At 34.8% G+C, this 15,312-nt stretch overlaps 1 protein-coding gene across 3 annotated transcripts in view; it reads right to left on the reverse strand.

Annotated features, from left to right (window-relative positions):
• Positions 1 to 15,312, reverse strand: part of Smc6 (structural maintenance of chromosomes 6) — a 72,195-nt gene that overhangs the window by 44,535 nt on the left and 12,348 nt on the right. For 2 of the 3 annotated variants that reach the window (XM_076832548.2, XM_076832552.2), the window contains 6 exons: positions 15,120 to 15,237; positions 12,665 to 12,770; positions 6,230 to 6,366; positions 5,387 to 5,448; positions 3,924 to 4,004; positions 3,100 to 3,201 (listed from right to left, as the gene is read on the reverse strand). In XM_076832548.2, the coding sequence (XP_076688663.2) occupies positions 3,100 to 3,201; positions 3,924 to 4,004; positions 5,387 to 5,448; positions 6,230 to 6,366; positions 12,665 to 12,770; positions 15,120 to 15,237 (606 nt within the window). The remainder of the gene's footprint in view (positions 1 to 3,099; positions 3,202 to 3,923; positions 4,005 to 5,386; positions 5,449 to 6,229; positions 6,367 to 12,664; positions 12,771 to 15,119; positions 15,238 to 15,312) is intronic. The other variant, XM_076832551.2, reaches the window with a different exon arrangement.

Below are 15,312 nucleotides of genomic sequence, written 5' to 3' on the forward strand. Positions count from 1 at the left end.
TTTTTGAGAAACAAACAAAACCACCACTACCCATCCCTATCCCTACCTCTTCCTCTAAAATTCTTCCTTTTTCAACCAAATTTCATCAAAATTATCTCCATCTTTTCCATTTTCTCACATTTTCCAGCTCCACAAGTCTGGAAACTGTTTTCCCCCTAGTAATGAAACCTGTCTTGCCACAGTCATCTATAAAGATTATTGTCACTGAATACAGTTCATTTTTGTCAATACTCATAGTATCTGACCATATATTGCATAATCGTGATTTATTCAATCTCAATTCTCTCTTCCCTTGACTTATATGGATTCCATGACCATTTCCATGGCTGTATTCTTCACATAATATACAACTTTCCATTTTACAATTTCACTTAGATGTCACAGAAGCCCTTCAAAATTAATGCATTCAAAATGATATTGTCTTAAAAACAAAACAAAAAAGCAAAAGAAAACAAAACCAGCTCCTCTTTCCAAGTTTCCTGACTCAATATACTCTACTGCTGAAACGATTAATCTGAAAGTCAATCATCCCTGATGCTTCCTGTCTCATCTTTCCCCTCCATGCCCCACACATCGACCCAAATCATTTCAAAGTTCTTCTTCCTCTCTACGAACAATGATACCTTCTTTGTTGATCTCCCTACATCTGTTCTTTCCTTATTGTAACTCACTCTCTTCTATAGCAGAATCTAGAGAAAACAGAAATTTAATCAATTCATCCACTTTCATGTCTTCCACTACCTGTGAGTTGTACAAGGCCCCACATAATCTTGACCTCTTATCTCTAACTCCTGTGTCCTTCATCCTAGCTATTCTATAATTCTTATAGTTTTTCAAACTGTAAGAAAGCATCAAAGGCTTTCTATCTAGCCCACCTCTACCATGTTATTTCTTAAAACACCCTTCCTTACTCTCACCATCTTTTGCCTGGTATTATTCATTCTGCAGTCCTCATTTTACATATCACTTCCTCAATAATTCCTCCCTGTTGCTACCAACACCCACCGACAGCACCCTACTAAGTGCTTTTTACAAACTGCCAAAGTCTATAGCTCCTTTGGTAGTGCTCATCTTAATCACATCATTTACTGTCTATATTTCCTACTGAATGGTTAAGTCTAGGATCTCATTGATATTAATTTTGTCACTATATGCCTATGGACAAAACACAATGCTATGTATGTATATAATATTTGCTGATAGAATCATTCCTAGTTCCAACTTTCATGTACTATTTCTTGAAGATTTAACTATTCAAAAATAGAGTTTGAGATTAAGGGGCATTTACTCAATTAGAAAAACATTTCTTATTAATTTTATGCAGGCAGAATTCTGCTACAAGATATAGGGAAGAACTTTTTTTAAAAAATATTTATTTTTTAGTTAGACACAATATCTTTATTTTTTTATTTATTTTTAAGTGGTACTGAGGATCGAACTCAAGGCCTCACACATGCTAGGGGAGTGTTCTACAACTTAGCCACAACCTCAGCCCCAGGGAAGAAATATTTTTAACTATTAAAGACAAAGTATACCATGAAGAAAGTGGGTCTTTAATCCCAAGTATCTCAAGAAACAAATTCCTTCAAAGTATCAATTTATAATTTTTTACAATAATTATTGTAGTGTATCCTACGTGTTTTTTAAAAAAAATATGCAAATATTTTCCTTCCCCAACAATGACACATAGTCTAGGAGAATGTGCTGTATTAATTCTATGGGTTATAGTAGACCCTTGCACACCACATAATCTAGGTGTGAAAGAATGATGTGGAAAAAAGTAAACTTGATTTCTTAGTTTTCACTTCTTGAACCACACAATTACAATTATAAACCTAAGTTAAAATATGCATTTCTTAAAATTTTTTTAGAAGCATAAGTCAGTCATTAGTAAAATTCTGTCTCACAAGTTCAAGCTAAAAAGTTGCTGAAAGCTCAACTAGTTTTTAAAACTAAACAAAAGAACAAGATATGGAATCATGTAAAATAGGTGGGATTCAATGTAGTATTTAAATAGCTAAAATGTTTTAGTCTTATATGACTGTGAGGTGTGTTATTATTAGACAGAAGTATATTCAGAAATATAAAGAAAGTATAAGAGCAAAATATAAATGATGTAAAAATAAACTGAAGTGATGGTTGACAGAAGTGCTGTGTTTGGATATGAGGTATCCCTCCCCAAAATCCTGTGCTAACTCAGGAGATGAATTGATTACTTTCTGAGCACTCTAACATGAACAGCAGGGGAATCCACTTGATGAATTAGTAATTTTAATGAATTACTAGGTTTTAACTACAGGTATGAGCAAACTGTAACTGAAAGAAGTAGGTCACTGGATGTGTGCTTTGAGTATTATATATTTTATCCCTGGTTTCTTCCTACTGAATGTCATGAGGTAAACAGTTTTCCCCTGCCACATTCTTCCACCATAATGTTCTGCCTCACATCAGGACCAGAGTGATGGAGTCTGCTGACCATGGACTGAAACTGAGCCAAAATAAACTTTTTCACCTTTGAGTTGTTCTCGTCAGGTATTTTGGTTACAGTGATGAAAAGTTAATACAGGAAATGACTTAAAATTCTAGCAATCTTCATGATTGACAAGTTGAAGAGTACTGATATGACATCTACTACTGAGTTATCAGTAGCTTAAAGAATGTTAACATTAGAATACAATCATCACCTATCCTATGTAATTATAAATTAACATTGTTTAATATCAACTTGAGACTTATTAGTCCAGTACAATAAATGTTAGTTTTAAAATTATTTATAGTGAGACTTAGGGATATTTTATTATGAAACTAATTAGTCATGTATCAAAGAATAAGAAAACAAGATGGTGTCATGTTCTCTTAGTTTATGGTCTAATGCAGAAGACAGGTAAAGATCCATTATTACAAAGCAAAAAGTAAAGGCTAATAATATCCTACACATAAAAACCACAACATATCACATACTTCACAGAGTGCTATAAAAATGTTAGTAGTTTTGTTCAGATATATATCAGTACATAGGTATGTAATTTTACCATACCATTTATCTTAAGTACTATAGAAATTTGGCTAATTTCAAAAAGATTTACACTATCTACAAACCTCTTCCCCTTGATTTATCTGCTCCTTTGTTCTTTCTTTTGTTTCCATAATGTATGAATAATCTTCCTTCATCTGTTCAAGTTGGGTTGCTTTCATGAAGAACTTTATCAAAAGAAAAACATAACTGAGAATTAATAAACTTTCACAGAAAAATGTAAAAAATACAAAGAGAAATTTTGTCCATAAAAAATTTTAGACCAATTATGCAAAGATATTAAAAGCACAGCATGTATACATAAATACGAAAGAATACATCTAATTTTATACTTGAATTTACTGAACTTGCCATAAGTTCACATCTGTACATTTATTCGCAAAAGCTCTTAACCCCATGAGGGGAGAAAAACACTTTAAGGTATGATGATAATAATATTCTGAAAGCTCATTTTCACCAACTGTTCCATTCTTGAAGCAAAAATGACAGGAAATATTCTTATCTTTGATCTTAGTTCATCTTCAACTTTTAGACTATGAAACACAAACTCATTCAAAAGGCTACAATAAGTTTTAGTACCAGTTGGTTGATGCCTTTTTTAAGTTTTAAATAAATTAAAGTTTACAAGTTATTATTTATAGTCAATTCTTGCCTTATATTTTCTTTCAAAAAATAAAAAATCTATTTTTTCAAAATAAAAGCCAAAAAAAGCAAGAATTTACCAAGAATATTATACTTAGACCTTATTCAATAATTTTATAATCTAATATTACTTTAAGTAAGTGCCTTTGAGGAAAAAAAATCAGTATCTACATAAACAAGAATAATGCTTGGTATACATGTAGTTGTATTGGGGGGTTAAGTTTGTATTTACTTTGATAACTCTTACTTTGTATTTGTCTCCCTCATTTTTAGACTGCAAGAACTGCTTACTCATCTCTTGTGTTAAAATAGAAACTGGATTATCCACCTAAAATAAACAAAAACCAAAAGTTCACTTTTAAAAATTTCACTTTGATGCCTTAAAAATAAAGTGAAATATACATTATAATTGACTCAGGATATCATCAAAATGGCTAACAGACAGTTGCCAATGGTTACAACATCAGGGTAAAAATATAGAGAAAATGTCACAAATTTTTTAACACAGGGAAAAATGTTTCAAAATTTCATAATACCAAATAAAGAAAGAAAGAAAGAAAGAAAAAACACCATAGTCAAAATTAAACATTTTTCCATAATAAGAGGATACAAGCTCAAGAACCCTCTGAGGTGCTGGTATTACAATGTTTCTACTTTTCATCTTTTTTTTTTTTTTTTTTTTTTTTTTTTTGTGGTGCTACAGATTGAACCCAGGGTCTTGCTCAAGCGAGGCAAGCACTCTACCAACTGAGCTATATATATATCCCTGGCTCTCATCTTTTTTTATAGATGACCATTCCTATGTCCCTGGGATCACAGCTGTCAAATATGTGGATGGTTCAATTTCTTGATCATATACTCTGAGTGATCAAGAGCCCATGTAGCTAGGGACTACCAAACCAGACAGAAGAGATACAGGACATTCCTACCACAACACAATGTTATTCTGGATAGCTGTGATTAAACCAAACTGGGGAAGAGACACAAACTATTATTTGTTCTTTCCCTTTGATGATAAGTTTTGGCGATCTTAATCTTGGGATAGAGAACAAAGGATAAAGAACTAGAATCAAACAATGATGCCTGATTCCAATCCAGGCTCTACCACCAATCACATTTAGACAACCTGAAGTACAAATTTACTTTCTCTGGCTCCCAGTTTCTAACCTGCAAACAAAAGGGTCTGAAGCAGATGATCTCTAAAGACAATTTCAGTGCTAATATTGTAATACCATGCGTGTCCCATTTTCAATTAAGTCCGCTAAAGTATCTCAGCCAAAAAGATTCAATCCTTAGTTCCTACAAACATGACCAATAACTTCAAAATACATACAAAAAATTTGTTCTTTCTAGAATAAGAGTTTTTTTCCTCCTCAAAAATTAAGCAACTGAGTACAGGAAACAAAGGTGCTACTTTGATTATAGTTGAAAGCAAAAAAAAATGTTATAACCTTATCAATTTTAAATTTCAGCATATACTAATTTGGATTAGATGCTCCTTACTGCTGCACCAAAGTAAGATGTCATGCACTTAAAATAAATCATGTTGAATTAGCAAATTTTAAAGAACTTCACTAGCAACAGCTATAGTATGTACTTCCTGTGTTTATATCACTCCTATCAGAACATTTTAGTTATCTATATAACACAAGTGAAACCACATCAAAAACTACTAGTTGCATTAATTCAAAACACAAATTTAGCAATTACCTGGATATTAAAATGATCCAGAATTGCAATCAGTTCTTCTTTCCTAGTAGAAACCACAGCACCTAATTATAAGAAACATAAAATAATCATATGCTTCTAGGGCAATACGGAAAAAAGTATAACTATCTATTAAATATAAATATTAATGACCTTTCATTGTATCATCAAGAAAAGTATCATCAAATATGTGTAAGTCTGAGTGAACTGGGGATAAAAGCCTAGTTATGACTCAGGAATACAGAAGAGGAAAATGTGCCCATGTGCAGTAAACTTTAAACTTTCATCTCTTTCTTTATGTCCTTTTCTACCTTAACTATTTCTTTCCACAGGCTATAGAAACTATAGAAATTAAAGGAGATCTGTAGTTGAGAACAAAATGGCACATTCTGTTTCTTTCTTTTTTTGGCAGTGGGTGCAGAGGGGGTAGCAGGGATTGAATTCAGGGGCACTCAACCACTGAGCCACATTCCCAGCCCTATTTTATATTTTATTTAGAGACAGGGCCTCACTGAGTTGCTTAGTGCCTCCCTTTTGCTGAGGCTGTCTTTAAACTCACAACACTCCTGTCTTAGCCTCCAGAGCTGCTGGGATTATAGGTGTGCGTTACTGCACCTGGCCAATTTTTCTAATTTCAAACTGCCCAATTTTTCAAATCATGATCTTGCCACTAGAATGTCCTGTGATAAAACATGCATATAATACATGCATGTACCTATAAGTGTGTATGTATGCATACATACAAATCAACCACAGTTGAGAGAGACTGGGAAGAAGTGTCCTTTCAATGTACTTATTTATTTACTAATATTTCATGTGAAAAAAAAAAGAAAAATCAAACCAAACCTGTTTCACTTTTTAGTTTATAGGATCGACTTCCGTCCATGCTGATGTGTTGTTGTACAACTATGGAATCACCATACACATTTGCTCTATAGGCATCATCTCCTCTGTTCCTTAATGTTATTGTGATATCTGCTGAGCTAAAACAATGAAGATAAGTCACATAAAGATACAGTTCTATTACAATAGTAGCATACCAGATTTTCAAATATTTTCAACACCCCCAAATAACAGCTAATTCACTGAAAATTACATCAACAGCTGATGACAGTGGTCTACAACAGAATGTTAAAAATATTGTGCCTGACAAAAAAGTTGAGAACAGAAGCTTGATAAAAAATAATTCACTACTGTATGCATAATAAAAATACTAAATTTGTGCAATCACTCTTTAAGTATTGGTTGTTCCACGCCTTGAATTTAGGCATTTTCCTATAAGGACCATGTAATCAAGTCATACACATAAGTTATTCATTTTTAACATTATACTGCCTACTATAAATTACATAAAAAAGAATCATACCAACAGCTGCCTTTAAGAATGATAGATTAAGAATCAAAGTACTTAAAGTAATAACAGTTTCTAAAAGGATTATAATTAAGAGAGGCAATGATAAATTTTAATTAGTTGGCAATGAGAAATTAAAATGTCTGATATCAAGAGACATAAACTGGGGAGAGTGGGAGTGGATAAATGGTGAAATATTAATTAATGAATATTAGATTATAGTTAGGACATGAAACTCTGGTATGCTACTGCATGTGGCAGGAAAACTATAGATGACAAGGTACCATACATTTCAAAAAGTTAAAAGATTGTGAATCTTAGGCTGGGGTGTGACTCCGTGGTAGAACACTCGCCTATACATGTGAGGCCTGGGTTTGATCCTCAGCACCACGTAAGAATAAATAAATAAAATAAAGGTATTGTGTCCAACTACAACTAAGCTTCATTATCATTAAAAAAGAATTACTTTGAAAGAGTTATAATGCAGCCTAATACATGTGAATATTAAAAGTATAAATCTGCCTGGCAGCCTGTTATTGTTTTTAAACTTTTTAACAAGTTTAAAGCATTTATAGCCATGAATATCTTAAGATACCATGGTGGGGGGAATCAATCATTTGCCTGGGAAAAACTCATTAATGAACACTTAATAATTTGCTTATATACAAAAGCAGATAATATTTTCTCTGATTCATATGAACATCTGCCCAAATACTAAAGTCTTGATACAAAACCGTTTTAATTAGCAATTAAATGAAACCTTTAACAAACTTGTTTTCATGAATTTGCAAACATATTCCAAAACTTCCCATTTACAGGAAATGTAAGAAAAAACACTCAGGATGAGCTTCACTACAAACTACTGACATGACAGGAAGTGTCTGCTGCTCTCTTGCTTTCCCTTCCTCTTTAAAAGTTCCCCCACAGAAAGAAAGGGCTTAGCATTCCTATCATTCCACATCCCCTTCTGCATGGACTGAGCTAAATCTAGAACTCTGTACTAAGGGAGCAATCAGATTCTCTTCTCTTTTAAAATGCAACTTGAGAAGAATTGTTTAAATCCCAAAATAGCCTTTATTTTAGTTAACATCATACTAATGTCCACTATATAGCTTTAGTTACGTAAGACGCCAACATTAAGGAAAATGGGTGAAAAATATACAGAAAATCATTGTACTATCTTTGCAACACTTCTGTCTAAATTTTTTCAAATTAGTTTTTTAAAATTCAAATTTAGATATCAAGAGAGAGTGATTCCTTGGAGCTATAAAGTATGAGGACTCTGTAAGTACAGAAACCAATTTGGTACATTATTATTTCTCTTACGAGAAAACAAAGAACATAAAGATAAGATCTTTGGGAAATCACCTAGACAGGCTGACAGAAAGAACCACATACCCACAGATACTGGCAGTGAATCTCAGATAATACAATATTATCTCTCTCTCTCCCTCTCTCTCTCTCTCTCTCTCACACACACACATACACACACACACATACACAAACAGAAACTCGTACACATGATGACACAGTGACAAAACTAAACTGAAGAGGAAGAAAGCACACACAAACTCCTCCAGAGACAATGAGAAAGAACAGTTACATACCCACATGGGTCACAAGGAGAGAAGAAAGGAGGAGAGCACACACAGAGAAGTACAGCCAGTGAAGAAAGAAGAGTACGAGAGGTGCTGCAGAACCGACCCAAGGAAAGGAGGGGGAAACAGAGGCTCAGAGACAACCAGACAAAAACAAAAGAGGCTGCGGTTCCTTGGTCTGATTCCTCATGAGACCCAGCTATACTTTCTCCCTGCAGCTTCCCAGAAATATGTTCCTACATCTTTATGGTAAACATCCTTTACTAGAGCCACCTGAGTAAATTGTTAATAATTATATTATTTATTTATGTTTTAGCCAAATTACCTAATTTAAACAGAGTCAGGTCCAGTGACATATGCCTGTGATCTGAGACTCTGGAGGCTGAGTCAGGAGGAGTACAAGTTGGAGATCAGCCTCAGCAACTTAGCAGGATCTTGTTTCAAAATTAAAAGAACTGGGGATAGCTCTGGGTAAAGCTCTATGGGGTTCAATCCCCAGTACCAAAAAAACCAACAAACAAAACACACAAAAAGTGATATGTGTACACCTGTAATTCCAGCAGCCGGGGGTGTGGGGAGGCTGAGACAGAAGGATGGCAAGTTCAAAGTCAGCCTCAGCAAAAGCAAGGTGCAAATAAGCAACTCAGTGAGACCCTGTCTCTAAATAAAAAATACAAAATAGGTCTGGGGATGTGAGTCAATAGTTGAGTGCTCCTGAGTTCAATCCCCAGTATGGGGGGGGGGGGAAGGGAGAAAGATATGTTCCTGAAAAACTATAACTAATGAGATTTTTATTTCCCCAATTGATTATATACAAACAGAAGAACCACTAACAGAAATAGGACAGAGGAATGGCCAATAGCCTGAGATATGGAGAAAATAACTATTTTATTTCATTAATGACCATTACTACTAAGAATTAAGTTAATACACCTCATGAAAACATTTTCAAAATAACTACATATATTTGCTCTATCTACATAACCAACATCTCTCTTGATTAACAAACATCTACTTTATTATGTTCATTCCTAGCTACTCCTTCCATTTGAAAGCTATTTTTAATACATTTGGAACTTTATGCTCCTACTCTTAAGTTTAATAAATACAAGAAGTTTTTTTTTTGAAAAATTAACTTTTATGAAATAAGCCTCCTAATAAATGCTCAAAAAAATTCTGCACAAGGAAACAAAAACAAAGCAAGCTATCAGGGCAATAACTTTCCTATCTCCCCCTTTGTGGACTTTGCTGAGGCTGAATTTGGGCCAAGAACTATACCCAGTGTCTATAAATACAGGAGACTCCGAAGTAAAAATAGATACTATAAATGAAAGTTCTTCCAGAATGACAACATGTCACGAGCCATCCATTGGTTGAGTATGGGTCACCGGGCATTAAAGCCTAGTGGATAGAAACATCTGGTGTCTGGGAATGATCAGAGGACACTTTTTCTGGTCAACTGCCCGGGGACAGTGTGAATTTCTATCCTGCTCTGCCGTGGCCCACACAGCACCTGAGATGGGTGTGAACTATTAAGATGCCAATCAACCTGCTGACTCCAAGACATCAAGAAGCAAGACTCCACCCTTGAAGCCTTATCCCTGCCTTTGATGTACCCCCATAAATAAACCACCAGAGCCATCTTTCCTTTGTCTAGTTCCAGCCCCCATGTGAACTAGATCTATCAGGGGCTCTGCTTTATGTAAATATATTTCTGACTATTTGTGTTTTGTTCTTCACTAATTAACTTAGACTTAATTAACTTAAGTTTCCAGGTGGCTTTTACCCTCCTTGGCAAGAAGAACCCCACAATCAGTCGCTGGTCATTGCCCCCATTAACAACATAATCAGTACCACAGTAAAAATTTGGATTCTTTCTCAATTACATAAGAATCTGACTACCCAATGAGAGCCGGTAGCAGCATACTCCAATGGAAACAGCAACAAGACAAAGTTAATGTAAGAATATGATGCATCTGCTCTCTGGGTACTGAGTTCCTTACAATAAATTCCATATCCTTAACTAAGTAAATTAATAGCAAAAAACAGAGCATGAGTTTTTGTCCCTCCATAAGCATGGCATAGCTGATATCAAAAACATAACAACTGCAAATATCCCAGGGCCAGTGAAGCTAGTATTAGAAAGGCTGAGAGTGGAAAGAAGGAACTGAACATATTCAAGCAAGTGACCTAAGGCCTTGTTACACATAGAGACATTTTCATGTGACAAAGTACACTAGGAGAATTCATTCACTGACCCCACACCACTGCAAAAGGTTGGTGGACAATCAGGACCGAATTCCAGGAAGTGTCTCTAGGCAGAATTCTCTGGCATCTCCTAACCATGTTAACCAAGTATCTCCAAGAAGAATTAAAATACCCATGAAAAGGGAGCCTACAGCCTGGAAGGGGCACAGTGTTTGAGATGGAGGGAGAGTCTTCAGGACAACCTCAAGCTTGTGCCAGACTGACAAGCTCCAGGCAACACGGAACAGCTGCAGAGGCTCTAGATGTGAAACACAGAAATATGCACAAAGTTGAGAATCTCAATTAGTCCATTCTCCAAAACAGTGATTACAGAATCAGAGTCTATTAAGCAAAGGAACTTTTACAGATACCAAACATTTCAAAGAAAGGATGATAAAAAGAACAGAAATGGGTTTGGAAAAGCTCTGCTTTTAGCTCCATTTTAAGATAAAGTCAGTAAAAAGAAGACTAAGCTCAGGTTAAAGATTTTTTGCTGTTATTAAGTCTGTTTTCAAATATATTAATGTTCCCCACTACAGGCAGTCATGTCCTTTAAAGCCAATGATTTGGGTAAGCTAGTATATGTATTTCTTAAAATAGTATTCAGGACAGCTCTCAGTAAGAAGTTTCTGCTTTAATCCAAGTACTCACCAAAGGAAAAACAAAATCTGAAGTATTTGAGACATAAAACATTGAACGATACATAAAAACATCATTTCTTCCTGAAACTTTTATTTAAAAGAGTCACCTATTATCTGGCTAAGTAAATGAGGTGACTGGACACCTAAGAAACCAAGTTAAGTATAATTAAAGAGTTGGGACCATTTACTTCAAAGTGTTAAAAATAATGAATTTTTAACTTCAGACATGATTTTATTTAGAGGGAGGAGGAAATCAGAAGACTTTATTGGGCTGGGACCCAAATAAGATAAGTGGAAATGGAAGAAACTATATTGACATCAAATAGTTCTCTTTAAGGCCACATAACATGGGAAATGATTTTTTGTATATCTTTTTTTCTCTTGCATCAATTTGGAATCCTAGCTTAAAGTTAAGATTCCTCTAAGGCTTTTGAGCATACAAAAGCTGGCAATCCAGATTCATATCCTATACTCATTCTATTTTTGAGTAATAAAATAAGAATTTAAATCGATACCAACAACAAAGAGAAGGAAAATCTAATACAGGACAAAAAGATATCAGTGTTAATTATCAAAGCTTCCAAAGTTCTGGGCATCAAGTGCATGAGAGAAAAATGAAGAGCCTCAGGCTAGACGAGAACATAACAGTTTGGGACATTTTAACTGTTATGAGAAACAAGAATTCCCTCAGAGATTTCTGGGGTAGTATGAAAGAGAATAAAGAGATGACCCTGGAGAGACAGCTGCCAGTGGCAAAAGGCAACGAGTGCATAATAATACAAACCTGACATAATATATGACATAATATATGGTTATATACTACGAGGGTAATACAGGACAAAAAGTAATATGAACATAAAGCAAAAAGACAGTCACTATTGTGATATGACCACTGTGTATGGGTCTGGACAAATCTACAAAGAGACTTATGGTGATTATTGTCCTCAAATCAGACTCACTGGACAAAGGAAATAAAAGCAGAATCAGAGTAGAATACTTCCCAGAAATTCTTAAAAAGCTAGATAGAAACTTTGTGCAGAAACACTTGACCAGTCACTGACTTCTCTCACCCCTATCACATTAACATGGCCTTGCTGATGCTGGGGGTTGGCTCTATAGCCAGGAAGGTGTAATGTTTATAAATATCCCTTTATTAACAGAATACATAGATCTATCATTGCTACTGTTTCCAAAGAGGTAACAGAAGCATGACTGTAGGAGGACAGGCAAATGGCAGGAAGTTACACAAACCATCTGAAAGCTGAAGACAACATGCAACAGTGGGCCACGTTGGCAACAAGGGGAAGAGAAAGGAATGAAGATATGGAACCTCTTTCCCATTCTGGGAAGACACTTTATGCCCATCAAAGTCTACATGAACTGGGAATCAAAAGCAGCTCTTTCTTACTGAAGGAATGAAAACACAAAAAGAACAAACACTTACTTCTGTCCATCTTTCACAAATCCTTTTAAAGACGATCCTCTATTAGTAGCGACTGCTTTTCCACCAAGACCAACTATAAGAGCTGTGAGTACCGCACTCTTTCCACCTAAGGAAACAGGTGAAGAAATCACATTCATTAAAAAGTTGACTTCTACAAATTGATACAAGGCTACAAAATGAATTAGTCTCATTCAGAAATATTATAATTCAATCTTAATTTTCTTCCAGTATCAAAGCAGCAAACTTTAAAAAGATTTGTAAAAATCATGAAATATTTAGCTGCCACTATTAGGAAAAAATTAGTTTATTTCAGGAATTAAGTTTCTGTCACTAATAAGGAAGCGCAAAGAATAACTATGATACCTTTCCAATCTGAAACTCACTATATTGTCTTGGCTCATCAGCCTTGTACATGAACTTATGTCTCTACTTAAATAAATATGCTTTATGTAACTTTAACTACATTTTAAGTACAATTATTGCTTTTTCCACAAATTCTCAGACATCAAAACTATTTCAACGTCTTTCAAATATAAGTTCCATATGTACAGGAATTGTCTCTTTCATTCAATGTTGTACCCTCAGTTTCAGCACCAAATAGATTACCCCCAAATCTGCTGAATGAATAAATGAACTTAAATAGGAAAAAAAAAAACTAGCAAAACCATAAAGATGTTTTTATATAACATTTTGATATTATTCCCAACTTGAGTATTCATTTTCTAGCTTTCTGAAAAGTCTTACTTCTATCCTAACAGATATAAAATATCAAAAGCTCCAATTTCAAAATCTCTAAAAATTACTCAGAATATGGCAATCTTTTCTGAACTCCATGATCAACAAAGCTAACCAATTCATCAGCTCATTATTTTCCACAATATACCCAAAATTAGCCAACATATATACCAATGATTAATCCAAGTTACTTCCTGGAATGACTTTCAAGTTCCTATTCTAACTCTCTCTTGCTTCCTTTTCTCTTATTACCAAATGTACTACCTCTACCACTTGCATTATTTCCCCTTTCTATTATGTTTAATAAAATAATTGTTCCAAAGGTTTAAAAAAAAAAAAACACCTAAGTTCAGAACCCAGGAATCTTTATTTCTTGTCTCATGTGATCTCTCTAGCACTGCTCCTTTTCTCTGTCCATGTCTTCTTCCTAAAAACCACTGACTTCGGGCTGGGGCGGTGGCTCAGTGATAGAGCACTCACCTAGCAGGCATGAGGCATTGGGTTCGATTCTCAGCACCACATAAAAGTAAAAAATTAAATAAATAAAGATATTGTGCCCACCTATAACTAAAAAATAAACATTAAAAAAAAAAAAAACTAAAAACTAAAAACCAGTGACTTCTTGACTGACTGGAGAAGAGAGAAAAAAGAACAAAACTGACATTGGAGCTACACATGTTATCTCCTATGCCAGCCAGCACTGTCCCCAGGTTGTAGACTATGGCATGCCTCCTCTCCTTATGCACTATTTTGGTGGAGCTACCAACACCTGGCACCTTGCTGACCTAACACAAGAGCTGACTAAGTAAGTGGTCTTTCTGTCTCCTATGTTTCCCCATTTCTAATCTATCCTCCACAATGTGGCCAGTTTGTCTCAAAATTCTTGGCTGTGTCATTCCTTTACTCAAAGTTTAACTGGCTCTAACATCTGAAAAACTCCAAAATCTTAATTGTGACATTCAAGATCCTTTTTAGCATACTCTACATGTCAGAGCCAGCTTTTGATGCTCACTATATATACCACCATATAAGGTTATTCACCATTCCCCATACACATCTTAGCTATTCCTCCAAACATCTGAAGATGAGCAATCTTTGCCTGGAACATTTCACTTTCTTCCCAAATGAGACATAAAGAATCTATAATTTTCATTCAAGAACCAGCACATACATATACCACTGCCACATAAAAGTTTCCATTGGTTACAAAAATAAGAATTATTCTTTCATGTTTAGATTCCCAAAGCACTTCTTTATGCTCTTATAATATTTAGACAAGGTAAGATACAAGGCTGCCTCAATTTCATTGAGGATAGCTTGTCCACTCTTCTATGGTGCTGATTTCAAGGTAAAGAAATTTTTAAAATATGCAGGAAACTGTTGGGTGCAGTGGCCCACATGCATTAAATCCCAGCTACTCAGGAGACTGAAGCAGGAGGATCCCTTAAACCCAGGAGTTCCAAACAGGCCTAGACATAGTGAGAGACTCATCTCAGGAAAAAAAAAAGAAATATTTGGTCCTACTGCTTAAATAATGTATTTAAAGTTAACTCAATATATTCTAGAAGTGTAGGATGACAGTATCTACTGGGAATATTCATAACCACAAGTTAAAGACCCATAAACAAAGTATTTATCAGTAGTAAGAGTTATCAGTTTCAAAAAGTGAATGCATTCTCAAAGTACTATTCAGTCAAAAAAGGAGGGTAAAAGCACTTACTTCCATTGTTGCCAACAACAAAGTTGACATTTGAACCAAATTTAAAGGGTCCAAGCATTGAATGGCACATGAAGTTTCTTAGATGAATACTCTCAATTATTCCAACTTCTGCTGCAGTCTATTAATTTAAAAAGGGGGAAAAAAAAGTCTAATTCACTCATTATAATCATTCAATCTTTTGTTGAAAGACCAG

The sequence above is a fragment of the Callospermophilus lateralis genome, chromosome 14 (genome assembly GCF_048772815.1).
Source record: "Callospermophilus lateralis isolate mCalLat2 chromosome 14, mCalLat2.hap1, whole genome shotgun sequence".
NCBI lineage: Eukaryota > Metazoa > Chordata > Mammalia > Rodentia > Sciuridae > Callospermophilus > Callospermophilus lateralis.